The 20,251-nt window shown below is 37.6% G+C and overlaps 1 protein-coding gene and 1 long non-coding RNA gene across 2 annotated transcripts in view; one reads left to right on the top strand and one right to left on the bottom strand.

The window, feature by feature from the left end:
* The window catches only part of LOC146466299 (uncharacterized), a 246,582-nt gene that overhangs the window by 116,781 nt on the left and 109,550 nt on the right, over positions 1 to 20,251 (bottom strand). The window lies entirely within an intron of this gene.
* Positions 15,964 to 19,702, top strand: LOC146466307 (ribitol 5-phosphate transferase FKRP-like). The gene is made up of 2 exons (XM_085127513.1): positions 15,964 to 16,066; positions 17,942 to 19,702. Exon 2 carries the CDS (start codon positions 17,953 to 17,955, stop codon positions 18,625 to 18,627), a length of 675 nt encoding a protein of 224 aa, XP_084983639.1. The 5' UTR covers positions 15,964 to 16,066; positions 17,942 to 17,952; the 3' UTR covers positions 18,628 to 19,702.

Genomic DNA, 20,251 nt, shown 5'->3' with positions numbered 1-20,251 from the left:
TGGCTATTTTTTTCGTTGAGAAAGTGTGCGCGTTACATCTGATGTCATTTTTATTGTCTGTACTCTTAAATTGGGAAAATTACACTGCATTCTTACATGTAGACGTAGATTAAGTTAAAGTGCACCTAACCCCTAAATTTTTTTTTTCGCTTAAACAAATCCTCCTATTGTCTGGATTATTCCCTCGCAAAAAGACATCTTGACTCTCTAGTAAATCAATATCAAAGGCTGGTGGAACTGAGCACCTAGTTTTGAGATTCTACAAAAACCAAAATAAACAACTCTATGTGTACAAGAATGGCTATCAACCTGGGAAAAACAGAAATTTTTAAAATGAGCTTTTTAATCTAATTTATTGAATTAATCAGCTACAAGTGCAGTATTTCAAAGAAAATAGAAAAATAGCTTTGTGTCATTTGACTTGAAATATTTATCCTGTATTCAAACATTCTCCAATGTGCATCTCCCTCAAACAGAACCTAAACATCAACAAAAAAAATCACTCAATTTGACCAGAAAACGATGAAATTTAAAATATTTTGAAAATCCCCATGATTAATGACTCGTTTTTTAATTGGTCCGCATTTTGAAACGATCTCTTAGTATTGTGCATATTATGTAATATAGCCGACCACATGAATTCATATAACGACACTGGCCTACTATTGTCCGTATTAACTTGCAATTTTAACATTATCTTGATTAAACATCAAAGGTTTCTTTTAGAAAATTGCTCCCCCTAGTACAAAGGTGCGTGTGCATCCATACATAACCTGACAAATATTTGAAGTTAGTCCTTACCTACTAGATTGACAGAGCCGTCGGACCTTTTGCCTTTCGCCGACACAGGAAAACCCCTTCTACTTTTGACATTTATCACACTAAAAATTTTCCTTCAACCCAACTGATCTGCTGTAGAACGGAACATTTTTCACACAGTCACGCAGGAAAAATAAGATGAGGCGACTTAAGGAAAACTTCGATCGCCTCCAAATTTGAAAACTTCTCCTAAGTTTCCTAGCGCTTAAAAAGCTCCTTGATCCACCACGCTGATTAGATGCACCATCCTAAGGCAGGAAGACGTCTAAACACAGCTATTTTTATCCAAATCTCTAGAACAAAGCAAGACAACTAAATTCTCCAAATCGTCCGCCATATTTTGTTTATGAAATTGAAGTTCGCGCGTGTGTACGAAGAATCTGGGTACTAGCAATCTTGGTTCCCACGCGCGGGGGCTCTGGGGACGAGATTGCGACAAATCAGCGCTTAAATAATTGTGCCCCCTGTATTACATTGTCATTGTTTATGGGCAGTTTGCTGCCTATGCACTAAAAGTAGATATAACTGCAGAAAGGATGAGGAACTGGTAAGGTTACTACGTTCATACGATAAGCAGATTTCTATAAATGTTATGAAAAAAATTGGAGCTCCGCTTTTAGGCTTGGCTAAATATATATATTATATAGGTAATCGGGCCATTGTTATATTAGTTCACAAACTCTGGTGAAGCTTTAGGGTGGTGTCAGCTGGCCCCTGACTGAAACCTGTTTAACGGCTTGTGCAGATGGTGAATTACTGAGTAGTGTGGGATGTCTTCCAGTAGACGGTACCTCCAGGGTGAGCCCGCTCAGGCCCTACTGGTTTACAGCGGGGTGCTCAGAGTTCGTCCCAGGACTCAACCTCGGTCCCAGAGGTAAACTGGGAAAGGGACAGCCGCCTTGTCAGCGGCGGGAAAAAGACCTGGCTGGGGCCAGGCAAGTAAACAGCCAACCGAGCACCCCACGTTCAGGGTTTTGTCCATTTTCGTGACAAGTCACACAACGTCACGCGTGACAGTAACGGCATCCAGTCACACAACAACCATAATGATTATTTTTTTATCCAAATTGGTGTTCAAAAATATTGTATTCATCATTCAAATCAGCGATTGATGAGTTGGTTGGATTTAATCGATGATTGTTTGTGAGTTTGGTGTCATTTATGAAAAACCTAAATTTAGCGTCTCCGTTGCAGGAGTTTTGAAAAACCGAGGATTTATGTTTTTAGGTTTTTGAGAAACCGAGGATAAAAATTTAGGTTTTTCAAAAACCGAGGATTTACGTTTTTGACGTCTGCGTTGCAGGAGTCATTGTTGAATCAGGTATGAATTTTGCGAATATTTTGAAAGTGGGCTCATACACCCAAATATCTAACTACTTAGATTCCTTGTTTTCCGATCGTTATTACACGATTATGTTTAACAATTATTCCACTCACGCTTGCTGGATGTGAGATGATAGATAGCCAACAAGGCGCGTAACGCCGAGTTGGTTATAATCATCTCATATCCAACAAGCGCAAGTGGAATAATTATTTTATTAAAAGCAATCATGAAATATTGCTAGATTTGCTGATTTCGCTTTGCAAGAAAAATTAGACATGCAATTAAATGGTCTCTATTTCTCGGCCATGGTATAATGGCTCATATACCATGGCCGCTAAGCCAATCAAACCGCTCGAATAAGCAATGATCCAGTTTTTAATAATTGCAGATGCGCGTTCGCTCCTTCATTGAAGTTAATGTCTAACAGCCACCGTTAAAGCAGCTGTATACAAGTAATATGATATTGCACGTTCTCGCAATGGCGTCAATTGGCTAAGGCTTCTAGAGATTCGAAGTTTGCCGCTTTGCTTTATCATTTTAGCGCAATTTAGTAATTCACCAGTGCTGATCACTATGCTAAACTGAACAAAAACATTAGGCTAATTAGAGATCAATGACGCAGTTGTGAAAACGTGCAATTGGCCGGCCGGCACCAAATTCCAGGTAAGATCTCGTCGACTGGTTAACCAACCAACACTTCAAGCATGCAATGTCCGATCGTCTTTTACTTCGATTCTGAGCCTGCCATCAACATGGAGTAGCATGGAGCAACGTCCTGATGGGTGAAAGCCAAGTTGGTAGGGTTCTATTGGCACAAGGTATGTGGGAATAACTGCGTGATACAACAACGAAGTTGTATCACGCTGGAAGATAACAGCAATCCCGGATCATTGCGTCAAACGTTCATTTTCTAGTCATGCTTCGTTTGAGAAACGCTATAGGTACATCGGAATAACGTCAAAAGAGAAAGCAACGATTTGGGATTAGTGTTATCTTTTAGAGCTAAGCATAAAACGATCGTTCCGGCTTTCGATTCGAATTCCGATTTTTTTCGCTTCGATTCGACGTTCCTTCGATACATCTTCAGCCGAACTAATTTCGACATTCGTTCCGGTGCATAGTTCAGAATGCAGGAATGACTGAGTCTTGCTATCGACAATGTCTTGATAGCAGGCTTTAAAACATCCCTGCGTACTGTCTGGGGGACCCTAGGGTGTTCCACTCGGAGTGTCAGGTTTTAAGACCACAGGAACTCTCTTTGGTTTCCCTGGACACCAAATTTTTCATGTAGGAGCGCTTTTCCTCATCGAATTCTTCGATAATCCGGCTAACTTAATGTGTAATTTAGGAGATTTCATATAAATAAATCTCAACGAACAAAACTGTGTCTTGTGTCTTTATTTTAACATAAGCTAAACAAAAAATACTAATGCCATAATTTTATTTCAGGGAAATACTAACCTAGCGATTCTTTTTCAAGACCGATATTTTTTTCGATATTCCGGCTAACTTAATGTGTACATTTAATTAAAGAGATTTGTTATAAATAAATCTCAACAAACAAAACTGTGTCTTGTGTCTTTATTGTAACTTAAGCTAAACAAACAATACTAACGGCACAATTTTATTTCAGGGAAAATACTAACCTAGCGAGTCTATTGCAGGGCCGATATTTTTTTCATGGGAAAACTTTTTTCGTCGACAACGATGGCTTGGAAACCGCTTCACGTCTTATTTTGGCCAAGATGTTGTTTCAGAGAAATACTAACCTAGCGAGTCTATTGCAGGGCCGATATTTTTTTCATGGGAAAACTTTTTTCGTGGACATCGATGGCTTCGAATCCGCTTCACATTTTTTCCTTGGCTCTTCACCGACGCATCCAACGATTTTCATCGCTCAACATCGCACGCCTGGCAATATTGGACGAAAGTGATACGTTTGTAATTTCTTAGTTATGCTGAAAATAAAATTATGAAAAATGAAAACCTGTTTGAATTGCGTCGTACGGGTGTCTATTTTGTATGTCTTATTCAGGAACTTTAAAGTAAGAACATAAATTACACTAAAACAGCAACACTTTGTCATTCAAATTTACTTCTAATAAAGTTATCTGAGATGGAAAGTTATCTGTGTGTGTCTTAATCGCGTCTTGTGTGGTTTCATCAAACTAACATTTTAGTTTCAGCTCTTTTTATAATCGCCACCTTTCAATGGATGCGCTTTTTTCCCCTTTTTTTGGTCAACATAGAGTTTGAAGAGATGCAGCGCGAAGATTACACCAATACAATGGATGACGCCGGAGTGGCATAGAGCTGGCGGCAAATTACACGGAATATATACACGCCGGCTTTTTTTTCTTCGCATGATCAGCGCTTTTTGATACGACGGATGGACAGCCATTGAAGATTCAAGAGGAGCGAAACCTGGCTGCTCTAAAGGCGAATAATTCAACAGAGATGGAAGCAGACGCACATCTTTTGTCAGAAACAGACTCATGAAAGTTATATAACAGGTAAGCGTTGTTTTCTATCTTGTTCTTCATTCTAACAGTACATGATATTCGCTCGCCTTTCAGTTCCAAGTGATTGCAGAGCTCCAATGATGGGTAGGCAGGTTCCACGACGGAATATCTATAGATGCACTACCTAGAGGTGCTTTGAACTTGAGAACAGACTGTAAGTACAAGAACTAAAAAAATCCGCCGTTTTTACATTGGCTCCAGACCCTAGACCAATTAGTAATCAGTGTACGATAAGCAGCCTGAGTGTTATTCAAACTCAGTGACCTCTTCATACTTGCTATGACTCGTGCAATTTACCTTAAGTTAGGTCAACAATTTAGACGACCAACAGAGCGCAGAGCACGATCACGGCGCTGAATGGGATTCCAACCCATTGACCTTTGAAAAATAAGTGAAAGCGAACTTAACTATGCAATTTATTTTGCATTGAGTATATTATCTGAAGAGCTAGGAGTGACATTTGCGCCTTGAAGAGGATTTAAAGCCAAGACCATGAAGGCTTTGTTAAACTCTGTTTCACTTTTGTGTCTTGTGAGTTTGTCTCATTAGGTTTAAGCTATCATCGTCATCATTATCATCATCATCATCATCATCATCATCATCAGGATAAGAATTATGTAGGATGACATCAGAGGAAAAAATGTCCACAAGCTAGAACAGCATCGTTCGTGGCTTAACTGTCTTGAAGCAAGAAATGTGTAAGTAGCTAATTAATCGGTCAGAAAGAAGCAGATGTCAACCAAAACAGAACAAGGAGCTAAGGCTTTAAACGCTTTTAATAAGGAGCGGTACTCTGACGATGTCTTTGTTCGTAAACAGCTTTCTTTCGGTTTGGTTGGCAGGCCACTAGGAGAGGAATAGTGGAATATTTGACGATGGTAGTTTTTTGCTTACAGCTGAGCTGTGAAGTTGATGAAGCAGTACATGCCAATAGCACAGATGGAAACCATTGAGTTGAAAATACTTCACATAAAATGTTTCATATGGCCTCAAAAGCTATCTTCTACCTGTTGAATGACGAAAATGCTTTGTAAATTGGATCAGCTTAATAGCCCCTTAAATTATTCACGAAGATCAATTTTCAGGCTTGTATTATTTTTCTTTTCAAAGTTACTATCATTCTTCTGTGTTGAGTGGTATTTTTCAGTCGCTTCCTCGTCCTTAACCTGGTCCAAAAGTTAGTAGTTTTGCTGCTTTAGCAACAGAAGACGGGCTCTGCTAGCCTTTTCAGCAGACGCAGTCCTCCCTTATTTGTTGGTGGGAAAAGTCAGACGAGCATAGCTGTCTTGGTGCAGCAGAGTGGCTTAGAATGTACCTGACAAGTGAAGATTTGAAATGCAGTCGAAAGGTGCCTCGTATTCAGTAACCAATCAACATGTCTGGATAAGACACTGGCGTCCACTGAGGAAAGGTTAGGGAATTTGTAGATAAATGTCTAATTTAATATTGATAATAAGAGATTGGTGAAAGGCTTTAGCAACGAAAACAAAAATTGTCGTAGGTCTTCAGACCAGTTTTTGACCTTCACTATTTTCAACTTCATGTGTGCTCCAGTACTCAAAGAAGGAACCACGATCTAATTCTACTTAACTTTTAAAAAAATCGCCTTACCATAGCTTTTTGTTTTACTTCTACATGTCAACGCTGCATCCACGAACTCAAAACATAACACAACTTTAGGGTTGATCATGAGCCGAGTACAGCCCTCTCCTTTTCTGGCATAAAACAATTCATTGTCCAGAACAACGTGACTAGGGACATACATTTTTAATTCCTTGTTCACTTGTTGTTTGACGCTTACTTTCAGTTCCCAAGACACTTCATTCAGCGAGAGAGGACGTTGATAGCTCTAATATTTGTAGTGACCTTTGAGGCAGCTTTTATCTCCTGGAGGTAATTATGTTATCAACAACTAAAAATGAATCCCGATATTGATATGCTGTTAGCGTCTTTCCCAAGTAGAATTTCTCGAAAAAACCCGCACCTCCGAAATGTGCTTTTTCTCACCATCTTTCAAATACACTCGATTGCTAAAACGTTGACACCTAAAATGCATTAACCGTGAACGATGAGACCCAAAGGCTTTAAAGGTATGTGTACTAAATTTATTTGCATAATATTCTATTCTCGTGCGACGGTTGATAACCAAAATTAGTTGCACGTGGTGAATGATGGAAACTGTCCAAACTTTCCTTTAAGTGTCAAGTTGGCCAACAAGGGCCAATTTTTAAACACTACCCACAAATCCGTTGGGTCTCATCGTTCATGGTTTATGCTTTTAGGTGTCAACGTTTTTGCTATCGAGTGTATAACACTCTGAAATTGATAGTTTTTCGAGACAAAAATGCATAAAACACTCTGTTTGTTTCATATCTCGTTTCAAAATGGCGAAATCTTGCAGCGGCTCAAAACACGTCTTCACTGTGGTGAAAGCTGACAGTATTCAAAGAAGATTATCGTATCTGCACTACCAAACAACCGTGAAATTTTATCCAACATTTCGCAATGAGCTCAACATTTTGTGTGCACTCTACACTTTGAACGCTTTTCATCTGTACTTTTTTTGTTTTGTTTACTGCACAATGTGTCTGGTTTCAGTTTCAGATTCATCAGATGGTGTGCGTGGACATCATATTCCCTTATCACTCTGATTTCCATCTACCCGCATTACTTTCCGATCCAAGGTAAGCTCCTACCACATACAATGAAAACATCGACGGCAGTCTGACTGACTTTCACAACAAATTACCCAGAACAAAGTTAATCTAGAAGAATGGTTATGAAGGCAAACAAGTTTCTTTGTTATATGTTTTTGTTAACATTTTTTGGCCTTGACCGTGCACAGACCACAATAGATTTTGAAATGTGTTGGAGCAACTGGCTAATAGAAACGTTCCTGTTAAAATATTAAGCTGTAGTGTGAAACAATGGATTGTGCACGGTCGCGGCCCTTCCGACCTAAATTGCAACACCATTATTATCAACTTTGAACATGGCAAGGTTTCATAACCAGTCACTCAATTAACTATGCCCAGAATAATAGCATCCAGCCTCATGCACCCTCAGTGAATTTGTCTTACTGTTATCTTGTTATTTGTTTTCAGTATTAGTTGCTAACTGACAAAACCTAATTAATACCACATTCGACAAGAGAGGATGTTAAAAGGCCCCACACTAATACAGCAGCCCTTATTCAAGGTATGCAGATGTCCCTCGTTGTAAATAATGCAATGAAAGCTTTAAACAGGAATTTCCGGTATGAAGGGGCCTGGCCAGGCCATTCTCACCTTCAGTTGTCAATCAACCATCAGAACGAAAACAACTGACAAACAACATGTGCATTTTTCATCAGCTTTTACCGATAAAATTGGCTTCGTTTTCAGAATAACCCTCGTTAAACAAAATAGAACTTGATATCTTATATTGCTGTGGCGATATTATAAAATTTTGAGTCATATTTTTTAGAGGACGCTTGAGTCAACAACTTGTCACGACTGAGCAGCGTCTAAATTTGCATCTCACACCCACAAAGGTGTGAAATGAAGGAGGGGCTTGCCCTTTTATAGCGGAACTTCTTGTTTAAATTCCCAATGGTTACAATTGATTTTAATCAAAATTATAATTAGGTATAGATGCCCTTATTTTTTCTTTTGAAAAAACGTTTAATCTGTTTCAGACATGATAACCACGAAAATTGATGTTCCGTCGTTTAACCCTTTAAGCCCTAACAGTGATCAACATCAAATTTCACCTTGTAATATCAATGCCTATTCAACCCCTGATGTCATAAGAATTAATGATATGATCACGCAAGGTGAATTGTCTTGATATTTTAATACGGTAAGGTAGAATACCTTCCCGTTACCCTCCACTACGTAGAAAGTGGGCGATACTGAAATGTTTCATTCATCTGTAAAATTTTAATGCTTTCAAACTTGTTTCAGATAAATCAGATGATGTGCATGGCCACAGTGCCAATTATCTCAAGCAAGGCAACTTGCAGAAGGAGGTGAGGTTTTTTAAAATAACCGTAGGAATGACCGCCACAACTTATATTTCCTTTCAAGGTATTTAATTGTTCAACGAAGTTAGTTCTAAGTATACTTCATGCTTGGAGATTTAACTCAAGTTTTCAATACCTTAGTAGAGAGATAATTCCACTCGCTACACACCGATATTATGAGGGTAGGCTCCACGTCAAATTGCAATCATTTCACATAATTTTCGTTCATCATCTTTTACAGCAATTTGGTCTTTGGTTTCACGTTTCACAGCAAAATAAAAACTAAATTTTCGCTTCATTCATAATAATAATGATGATGATGATGATGATGATGATGATGATGATGATGATGATGATGATGATGATGATGATGATGATGAAAAATCTTGACCCTCAATCACTTCAAGTTTCAATTCAAAGGGGAGACAACACCCAACTCACGTTTTACGCCAAAAATATAGCAAACCACGGCCAACAAAATAAGCTAGTGCTGCCCCTGTTAAATTACGCTTATTTTAAATTATCAGGCTTGTCCCGGATGTTACACTTATGACTACAGCAAGAAATCCTCCCAGAGATGAACATTTGATAGGAAAAGGCTATCATATCACCAAGAATGACGAATCTGACTGGCGAATCAAGATGTCTCCGAAACGTCCATGCAAGAGGCCACGTATGGGAAGGTTATCCAAGGTGAAGGGAATATTAATCACGGACTTTATTAGTTATATTTAGTTTAATAATTATCATTATAACTCTTTTTCTCCCAGAGACAAGCCCAGTTAAATCTCGAACAGCTAGGTTTCGGAGTTGCATGAACCCTAAGTGTGGTCATTCGGGTATAGCTACTACAGAGCGTTTTTTATGTTCAATTGGCATTTTCAGGTTTTCAATAAGTAAAGGACACGAAGTTGTTTTTGTACTCTTAAAAGCAAGACGTTTCTGGGAGTAAAGGAATATTGAAATTACTACTTAGATTATTAGAAATGCACGCATTAGAGCTTTTGGTTGAAATTTAAAATGCATTATTAAAGAAAGAAGAATGGATTAGGGTGTAGCATAGCAAAATTACTCGTCAGTTACCGTACCTACCAGAAACATTGCATACAACCTCACTTTTCTCTCTGTACTGAAGGTCGTATTGAACTCGCTGTATTTTTCAAATCGTAAAATATTTCACAAATGAAAGATTCATTATGGCCAAATGCATACATTTATTGCCTTTCTACAAGATAACATTGAACGCATAACTATTATAAGTTACATAAAAAACTATAGAAATTTAAATTTGTGCACCAGACTACCAGTACCTCAAGAAAATTCCTCCTAACCAGCCCCCTCCCAATATCGTAGGCTGTGTATGAACATGAGATCATCATACTTAACGTAACTTAACCTTCGTTGGTCCTAGCTGCTCTTAACAGTCATATCGTAGGTTTTTATGTACATGAGTTCACTAATTAATTTTCATTTCCTTACAGTCATGTGATCCTATCCCTCAAGGTAACGTTTCCCTCAGATCAAGTCACATGGGTAATGCAGCTCTTTAAAATTTCAGTACAAATTTGATCGACCACTTTATACGGGGGGGGGGGGGGGGAGGAGGGGGTTCACATCTTGTGACTGGGTGACGTGGTACAGAAAGGCCTTATTAAAACCATATTCATGTGTTCATGTACTTTTATACTAGATAAGGCCATTTTGTACTAACGGCTGTTCACCATAAGCTAAATTGTATAATGACTGGTAAACTTGCAATTCTTAACATAAATGGGAACTTAAAATGTAATTACTTTGAGGGAGCATTACTCATTTTCATCATGAGGTCATCATAATAATGGTTGTCATAATTTTACATTTAATATGACTTTTAGTCCCTCGTAGTCGTGCTCAACACAGAAAGCTGTACACGGCTTTCCCTCGCCATTCCCTTAAGGTACTCGTGGTCAATGCACTTTTAATACTCCAGGAAATCGAAATCAGTAATTTTACACTAGTAAATCGATTCTTAGGCTGATTTGCATGCATGGCCAATCTTACTTATTTCATTTTTTTTAATCAAATTGGCTTAAATTGATTTGATCCTAGGTTTCTTCTAATATCAAAGAGCAAATTCTCCTATCTTGTCCTCTTACTTTTATTATAAAGTACTGTGGAGAGGTTATTTAAAAAAACAAGAAAATTCACCTTTGGTGATCATATCCTTTATTCTCATAACCGCAGGGGTTGAATAAGCAGTGATATTACAAAGAGAAATTCAGTGCTGATCACTCTCACGGTTTAAAGGGTTAAAGCGCCTAAAGGGAGTGGTCACTAACAGTGGTTTTTCGTATTTTGATATTTGGACCTTCAGCTAGCCTGCAAAAGCGGCCATGTTGATTGTACCATAAAAATCTTTCCTTTCTAGAGTCTCCAGTTTATTTATTCTGAAAAGTAGTTTTGAGACTGTGAAATTAATGAAAACTGAATTCATGATTATGAAATCAATCCGAATTAATTAAGCGCAGATATTATTTTTCAAGTTTTCCAGCTTGAAGACTCTAGGAAGTAAAGCGAAGATGTAAATTATTTTGTTGAAATAAAATCTAATTAAATCACAAAAAAGCAGAAGTGTTAAAATTGTATTTAGGATAGGATTGTACAAAACGTGAAGGAAATGACTGTAGTTGAACGGTAAAAGATTTTTCGATGTGTAATAGACTAACTTGAACCTGGCGTTAGAATTCAATGTATTATTGTACTCGGAAAAGGACTTTATGAAAATAGTTTTCGAAAATCCTCTTTTACTGCATGTTGGTAGATGTTATTATTTTTCTGTATATTTGATAATAATTTTCCAACTTGACAGGGGATTTTACTACGGAAAGAGTTTTAGAGCTTTCCGACTTGTTAATGCCATGTTATAGTGATGTCTTAGGGGCCTGCTCGCTTTTGGTGTTTTAACCATCAAAATATTTGACCTGCCTATGATGACGTCAAATAACTAGGCTAGGCTACAGAATAGCAAAAAGTTTCCTTTACTTTTTTCAAAAACCATAAAGCATCACTAGAACACAGCTTTATATTACTATTATTTAAGTAGGATTGTTTTCTAAACAGAAATTCATAAGGGTGTTTCCGGTATGGATTTCTGGTCAACTAACTCTTGGTTTGCATGTAGTTAATAAAAGACCGTATGATGAAGGTAGTGTGTTATTGCTGATTAGATTTATACCGTTGAAGCTAGCAAACTTTTTATCATAGACTGATTAAGCAAATTTTTAAGCGCAAACAATTTTTGTAGTTGTCAATGAACTAATAATAAGAAAATTACCAAAAAGCCTTCAAAAAGTGCCCGGATAATTTAATATTTTGCGCATTAAAACTAAAATTCCAAATTGCGGATTTAAAAAACTCAGAGTGACAATTGCGCCGTTAGATTGATGTTGACCTTGGAACATCTGAATTCTTGTTAATTTGCTTTTAATCAAAGCTGTTTCTAATTTAACCTTAAAGCAGCAATAACAACTAATACAGGAAGAATTCTAGGTGTTCCAGGTCAATTCTAAATGTTCACAAATCTAGTTCTCTTTATTTGGCTGCTAAAACAGTTGCTTAATTTCCGGACTTCGGTGGAAGACAAACGTACACTGTGAGGTTAAAAACAGGAGATATTGAGATAGCGCAGTAAGGAGTTAGGAGTTAACACAGCTATGGGCATTAGTTGTTTTAGCTAGGGATAGGTTTTAGGCGTTAGGCTAAAGGTTAGGATTAAATTTAGGTTTAGGGTTACTTAGGAATGAGATGTACTAGTTAGGATATAGAGCTTGAGTTAATTCACTTAGTCGTCAGCACAGAGTACTTTTGTCCTGCACATTGAAGTCAGAAGTGGAGTAAAGATTTTGGAGGCTTTAATTAAAAGTACAGTATTAATGAAACTGAAAAAATAATCGGTCAAATTTCTGGTACAAAAAAAAAAAAAATATCGAGCTCTGACTCTTGGTTATCTGCAACGAAACATCAATTTTAGTCTCGAGCGTTTTTGTAAGATTAAATATTAACATATTGCCTTCATCATTAGCTTGGAATTGCTATTTAACCCTTTGACCCCTAATATCAAAGAACAAATTCTCCTATATTGTCCACATACTTTTCTAATAAAAGTACTGAGGAGAAGTTATTAAAATATCAAGAAAATTCACTTTGGGTGATCATATCCTCAATTCTCATGTCCTCAGGGGTTGAATAAGGAGACATTTGATGCTGATCAGTGTTAGGGCTTAAAGGGGTTTAACAATCAGACGACAAGCTCTCGATTTCTTTCATCCAGATAGTTCGTCCCAAGCTAACTATTGTCAAAGTCGATAGAAAACTAAGTGAGCGGTCTAACTGTTTTAAATAACCCGATGAAGGATCTTTTTGACAACTAAACTCGGCAAAATTGTTTTCTATCTGGTAGGTTTGAGAGGAAACATTCTTTTGCGCGCGCTTCCTGATAGTCTATCGAAATTACTTGCGTAGCCAATCAGACCGCGAGTCCGTCACTGGGTTATGATAAATAAATAAATAAACAAATAAATAAATAGCTTCTTGTATACTTTACACAACGTATTTATATTTTTTACATCAATCTTTAGAAGACGTTTTAAGGTCTTCTCGGTGCTTTTAGAAATTACTTTACCACTCGAAAAGTATTATATAATATACTTGGAAAAAAGATATGTACTTACATTTAGGGGAGCTAAAATTGCACTATGTGAAACGTTTGAATAAACTGGTAGTTACTGCTATTGCGTATATAAGGTTTAGTCACTCGTTAAGTACTTATCATAGCTTTCGAACTTTTCAACTGGTTTCTCACTGTGCGATTTCCCTGCTAACATTTTTTCCTGCAACACTCACCTGTATTTTGTTGGGGAACAGGTTCCAATTTTTTTCTTAGGATTTGTTTAGGGTTTTCGGCGGTATCGAGCGACGCACAAGGCTTTCTCTATATGGACTGACTATTATTCCATTTCGGTCTGATATGCTGTCTGTAATTAGTATTTGTATCATGTAACTTCTGTTTTTACTTCAAGGTATTTCAGTTTGAAATAAACGGTATATATTATTCGAGCTGCAAGCTCATTCCATCTGGTTGTCCAATTTCATGTTCATCGTTTTCGTATATAAGTATAAAAGTATTTTAGGTCCGATATGTTATCTGTAATTATAGCGGTTTCAATTGAATGTCGTAAAACCAAAACCAAAGTAATTACTCTGGCCAATCGCAACAGATGTAAACAAAACAACGACCCAATCAGAATTGGAAGCAAATAGATGTAACTGGTGCCAAGTGCGGGAAAACGCGTGCGGCCAAAACACGATTGGTTTTGGTTTGGATTCCAATTGATTAAAGTGGTGCGAGTTTTATTAACAGAGCGTAGTAATGCAAAACCAAACCAAACGCGAAAGTACTTTCGACACTCAATTGAATACCGCTCTAATGTATTTTGTATCATGTTAATGAGGTTAAAAGCAACACCGAACTGGCTTTGTCTACCGGTTGTTCTTTTCATATTCCCAACTAGTGTATATTCAGCGAAATAAAGTAAGCTTTATATGATGCTTGGTCCTTCCTATAATTCTCCGAGAAGTGCTTCAAAGAAAACGGGAGATGGGAAAAATTACCAAATGAACAAAACCGATCATCGCTTTTATATAAGAATGCTTGTGCTTTCATTTTAAATTCTAGCCAGTTAAGGACGGTGCCTACTAATAAAGAGGTATTTTTGTGTGTTTTATGGCTATGCAGAAAAAGCAGATCTTAGCTAGGGCTATTGAAATCTAAAAAGAAAATTGGGGGTAACCACGCATTTTTTAGAGATAATTAAAAGCAACAATTGTTTCAAGAAGCATTAAAATGCAAAGTAATGTATGGTATTTTTTGTTTTCAAATTGAAGCTTTGCTATCTCTGAAAAATGCACGGTCATCCCAAATTTTCTTTTTGGATACCAAGAGCACCTGCTAAGTTCTGCTTTCCCCGCTTATTTTTAAACCTTCGTAAAAATATCCCTGTATTAGAAGGCACCACCCATAAATCCGGGTGTCTCGAGATGCGCAGAACGTACGCGCAGTAACAAAAGTGGCACCGTCCTAAAGTGGTTTCTCTTTATTGATCTGATCTGCGTTGCCCGGTAGGTTAGAGTATTGCATTCATTCCTTATAAAGTTAGATCTGGTCTCTCAATCGGAAGAGCGAACATCGGTACATGTAAAATATGGTTCCAACTTTTGAGTACGTGGACAATTTCTCCCAGTGGGCCTGATAAAAGCTATTGATCATTTCTTTCATTTTATGCCCAGTGTTGTTTGTTTCCAATATCGTTTAAAATTCCACTTTTTGAAATTGGGAAGGTGCTCTGCAGCTGTCTACAACAGTACGGCCACAGCTGAAAACACGACGAGCGCCAAGCACAGGCAGCTGTTCTCCAATCTTTTCGAATGTTCTACTTTGAACTTTTGCCAGATTAACATTAATTTCCCAAATGGCAAGTGACTTTCAATATCATGACAAAGCTAAAGTGACATTGGCTCTGTTAATGGCAAAATGAATTTACACATGATTTACAAGACTTAAGATTGAGCCAATAATAGAAACGCATGATTGTTTTGAAAATTTAATCATCGCATAACTGCTATTTCAGATCTTAAAATTGCCGGTTCCTAATAAAATGAATTGAAAAGTGTTGTATAAACATACCATTTGTAATGAAGATTTCCAGTGAACAGGGAAATTTGAAGAAAATTGTTGAAATCAGAGCACTGAAGTCCGTTTTCAATTAAATCAACTCTGGGAGTTTGAAAATCCATTTGAATATAGCGACGCCAGTCACAGGCTAGAGAGTTGACAGAACACTTCGAATTTGATGCGTACGCGAGCAACCCAACTCAGTGCTCGCAACGTCAATTACATTTTTGGAACCAATTACAGACCGCAAACGTGAGACGGCAATACCGTGTGATATTGAAGTCTCTCCCGTGAGACAGAACTATAGGGGAATCGCGATACGATCGAATATGAAGCTTTTATACCACGTCAACGACGACATTACTCACAGGGCGGAACATTAGTGATGTACGTTTAGCAAAAGCATTAAGGTCGACGTTTCTTTTTTCCCAGCAACGTGTTTACAAATTGCAACTGTGTTTACGGGTATTATAGATTAGAATTTAAAATACTTATTAAAGTGTCATTTCTTGTCGAGCAAATGTGACTAATTGATTTTAGACAACAAATTATATTTATCCTCTAATGATAGTGCTTCAGAAATTTGCATTCGCGAAGAACTGAATGCACGACAAAGTGCACTGGTCGAAGCACATGAAAGCTGTTCTTGCCCCCTAGGAAAAGAAGGTGCCACAGATAGACTTTCATCGGTATGTATTCCTATAGTTGTCACATTAAGATTAAGGTACATTAGTGTTTCAAAATACAAAAAAAAGGAACAACTTTCGAGAGTTGGAGCTAAAAATAGCTGAGCTTGTTATTGCCAATATCTACTTTATATTGCCTTGAATCAGTAAATGTTCTTTAAAGCATTGCGAATGTCGACGAAGTCCGAAAGTGTGACCATTAAATTCAAAGCTATTGAGCGAGCGTTGCCGAGGTGCTGATTATTTTGTTGTACGAGGTGTCTCGAAGCTACCGAAAAGCAAAGTGTTTCTGATAATGAGGTGTTGTTTATTATGCTGTACAATGTGGTAATAACATTTTTCAGACTTCGGACCAAAAACGGCTAACAAACCACAGCACTGGGTCGGAAGGGAGAACAAAGCAACATGGCTGATAGAACGAAGGACGCACCCCCCCCCCCCCCCCCTTAAGCCCCAAGTAGAATTTTGATGGATCAAAACTACCACTTATTCTACGTTCACAAAAAATTTTAAGGTGGCTCTGAACTTCTTCCCAAAATTTGTTCAAAACTTTGCAAAAAGTTGTGTCTGAGCATGCTGATCACAGTTCCATAATTATAACAAAAGGGGGATGACGCTCGTTTTTGAGTTATAACCAGGTAGGAGTGATTTTAGCAGGTTATACTTTTGCTATGGTAACCTATCATGCCAAGAAAATGACCATAACCTGTTTGCTAATGATTACGCATTTGTTTGATACCATTATTGTTTTATCGACTCATAAAGAGTCATGTGGTAGTATTGTAAAGTAAACTGATGGACAGCGATGAAAACTGTTGTGGGCCATCTTAGGTGCGAGCACGCGCTATGGTTAGCCATTTCAGAACGCCTTCTCCGCAGGCTAATTTTTAGTTGGGATTTGTTTACGCTTGTACTGTTATTTCTGCTCTCCTCGTTGCTTCTGCTTACTGCTGATTTCGCTAATCCAAACACCGTACAAGAAACGGTCTCTTCACGCCTTGAATTCAGTCAAATGCAGCGGCATTTGTTTCCCTATCCGCAAATTTAAGGTGGCTCTGAGTCCCTTAACACAATGTTTCTTTAACTTTGCGAAAAGTTGTCTTCGCGTGCTGATCGAAAATCGGAGGTGAAAAATGGGTTTCACCGAGCTTGTTTTTGAGTTATAATCACTTAAGATTAATTTAGGGTTGTTTTTAATAGGTTTTACTGTTGATATGGTAACCTCCATGGAAACCCAATTCAGTCTATAATCTTTATTGCACTCTTGGCATCTGATGTATATCTAACCGAAACTTAGAGAAATGGTAATAACAAATTTGTTCAAAGAGGACCCACCTTATCTAGGGTAGGTGGGGTTATCGAAGACACCACCTATCTCATGAACATTACCGACAAACATTTTATTGGCTTTAAATTAATTTGAATATATATTATATTATTATATTATATAAGCCCATTGACCTATCAAATGGTCGATAAAACATCACGTGCAGTGGTTTTAAAACCTCTTCCTTATTAGTATGCGGTGTTTAATGTTTTTCTTGTATGCTAGTTTCTAACGTTCACAAAAGCATCATTGTTATAAAATCTCTTGACTCACGCTTTTCCAGGAATGTTTTGAAGCTGTTCAAAAAACTCGCAGCACGTGTTTTATCGGGTCTAAAACCACTCGTGGTTTTAAATTCCGATAAAACACTGCTGCTCGTGTTTTAAACATTACATAAAGCATTTTTGTATTTTCATATTGAACTGGATCTAACCTGCAATAATGACCTTTGCAAGGGAATATGTTAAAAAGAATCCACCGTTAAAGCCTCGTGCACAAGCTAGTTCTAGTTCAATATCTTGAAAACAAAAATAGTCTGTTGTTTCTAATAGGAACTTATACCATGCGCTGGCGGATTCATAAGAGAGTTGGATTGGCAACCCTTTTGTTTCTCGTTTGGATCTACATTTGTGTCAGTTTTGTGGACTACGCACACTATAATGGTAACATACCGTGGGCTCCAAAGCCTAAATGCTTTAACTCCAAAGACTACACAGCCCTCCTGGTAAGGCTCGCCAACAAAACACACGTGGTGTTAGACAGCCTGGGGATTAATCACTGGTTAATGTACGGCTCCCTATGGGGTCCCTTGCGGGGAATTTCAGGCCCCCTTCCGTGGGATCACGACGTGGATATTGGTTTCAACGGTGATGGAAATTTCAGGAAAATACCTCTTGATGAATTCAAGGCTGCATTTGAGGCGGCAGGTTTAGAAGTTGATGATGATACTCTAAAATCAACCGGTTCATTTTTAGTGGGAAGGCATATTGGCTTGGTCGTTTTTTATGATTATCGAGGTATCATGATGAGGAATGGTTATGCAACCTGGCTGTTTTTCATCAACTTCCGAGTGTATCACTCCTTCCCTGCAAGACTTTTGCAGCAACCGCTTCCCAAAGTCAAATTTGGTTCGTTCAACATTTCTGTTCCTAGAGGGGGTATGGAAGTAATGAGGTATTTGTATCCGTTTAACTGGTGGAAGGTTGTTAAGCCAGCGAGCTGCAAAACGCTGATCTAGTTTCCAATCTTTTTCTGCCAGTGTTCATTCTTTTTTTAAGAACGTGTAGTATCATCGTTACCCGGTTATCATTTGTAATAATAGTAGCAATAGCAATAGTAGTAGTAGTCGTGTAATTGTATTTATATAAGAGTTTTATCTATTTTTGGTCTTTGAAGTAAATATTTAAATTAAACATGTTACGGATTAATTAATTATTATTTCTGTCTCTGTTTATTTTTAAGACCTTTATTCATAATTATAGTAGTAGTAGTAGTAGTAGTAGTAGTAGTAGTTGTTGTTGTTGTTGTTGTTGTTGTTGTTGTTGTTGTTGTTGTTGTGGTAGCAGTAGTATAGTTGTTCATAGACTATATCTAAGTTTTATGAAGTTATATTTTTGCTAGTAAATAAGAAAATTAAAAGCAACTAATCGACTGATTGATTAATCAATGTTTCTGTCCACTATTCGCTTTGTACTTTTCTTATAACTATTATCATTAATCAATCTTATTATTCTTATTAATAGCACTAGTATATTTGTATGCATATCGTAAGTATTATGTAATTGTTTTGTCTTGAAACGTAATAGACCATTTCCAAGTTGCTTTGAGCCTCATTGCGAAAGCGAGGCTAAGTGGAAAAGTCTTGCACTTAGCCTCGCTTTCATAGTGAGGTTCATAGCAACTCAGAAATTGCCTATTCCATAAATTACTTTTAAATTAAGCGCGTAGGTAATTTAATCAGGACCCTTTGTGTTTGCGTTTACACTTGTAACTAACCACTATATGGGCCCTGTTCTTGCACGCTCATGGAAAATACCAGTCCAACAAATACAGTAAGAGGTATTTTCATCCTATTTAGACTTGGGGAAGGGGGGAGGGGGCGGATTCTGCTGGCCGACTTTGAACCCGAATAACGTTTTTAATATTTGCGACAACGCCATGAAACTTCAGATCTTTTTCAGAAATTTATTTGGCAAAGGTTCGATGTGTTCGAATTAGTGTTCATTGACTTTAATGATACCATGGCAACCAATTTTTGACAAGCATTTTTTTTATAGAAAATTGAAAATCCTTTCAAAAATGAAGAAAAATTACTTCCCTTAATATAAATTTTGTGCTTTTAGCTCAGATTGGTGTTCCTTTATTGGCTTTGATTGCTTTTTGCTTAATTTTGGTGTTTTCCTAAAGTTTTTTGGGAAATCCAGAAACCCAAGATGACGGATCCAAGATGGTCGCCATTGGGCCATCATGACGTAATTACTACGTCATGTGACATCATCACTTCCCCTTACGGATCTGAAAGGAAACATCTTTTGAAGTACTTTCTATCTTTCAAGCCTTATTCTCATAGCGTCTATTGTTGCGAAGTTATGGACAGGGGGCGGAATCTGCCCCCTTCCTCCCACCGGTCAGAAAAGACAAAAATAAAGCCCAGTCTCCCTCCCCTGGTGCCGGTTGATGGGGCTACCCGCGATTGCACGCTACCCAGTTTACAAGCTGCCGTTGGCTTTCCGAAAAAAATGCTAGCTAGCTTTTTCCCGCACTTTTAACGATGCATTTCCCCCTTAAAACAAAAAGGATGACTTTCCGTTAAAGAAAACGCTACTTTTTCTTCACAATTTAATCCTAATGTCTGATTGATT

The sequence above is a fragment of the Pavona decussata genome, unplaced genomic scaffold (assembly GCF_977016875.1).
Source record: "Pavona decussata unplaced genomic scaffold, jaPavDecu1.1 SCAFFOLD_145, whole genome shotgun sequence".
Classification (NCBI taxonomy): Eukaryota; Metazoa; Cnidaria; class Anthozoa; order Scleractinia; family Agariciidae; genus Pavona; species Pavona decussata.
The sequence above is the reverse complement of the archived record's forward strand: the minus strand, read 5'-3'. Positions and strand labels throughout refer to the sequence as shown.

Coding starts and splice junctions, on each gene's coding strand:
- LOC146466307 (XM_085127513.1), top strand. CDS start 17,953: ATGCGCTGGCGGATTCATAAGAGAGTTGGATTGGCAACCCTTTTGTTT.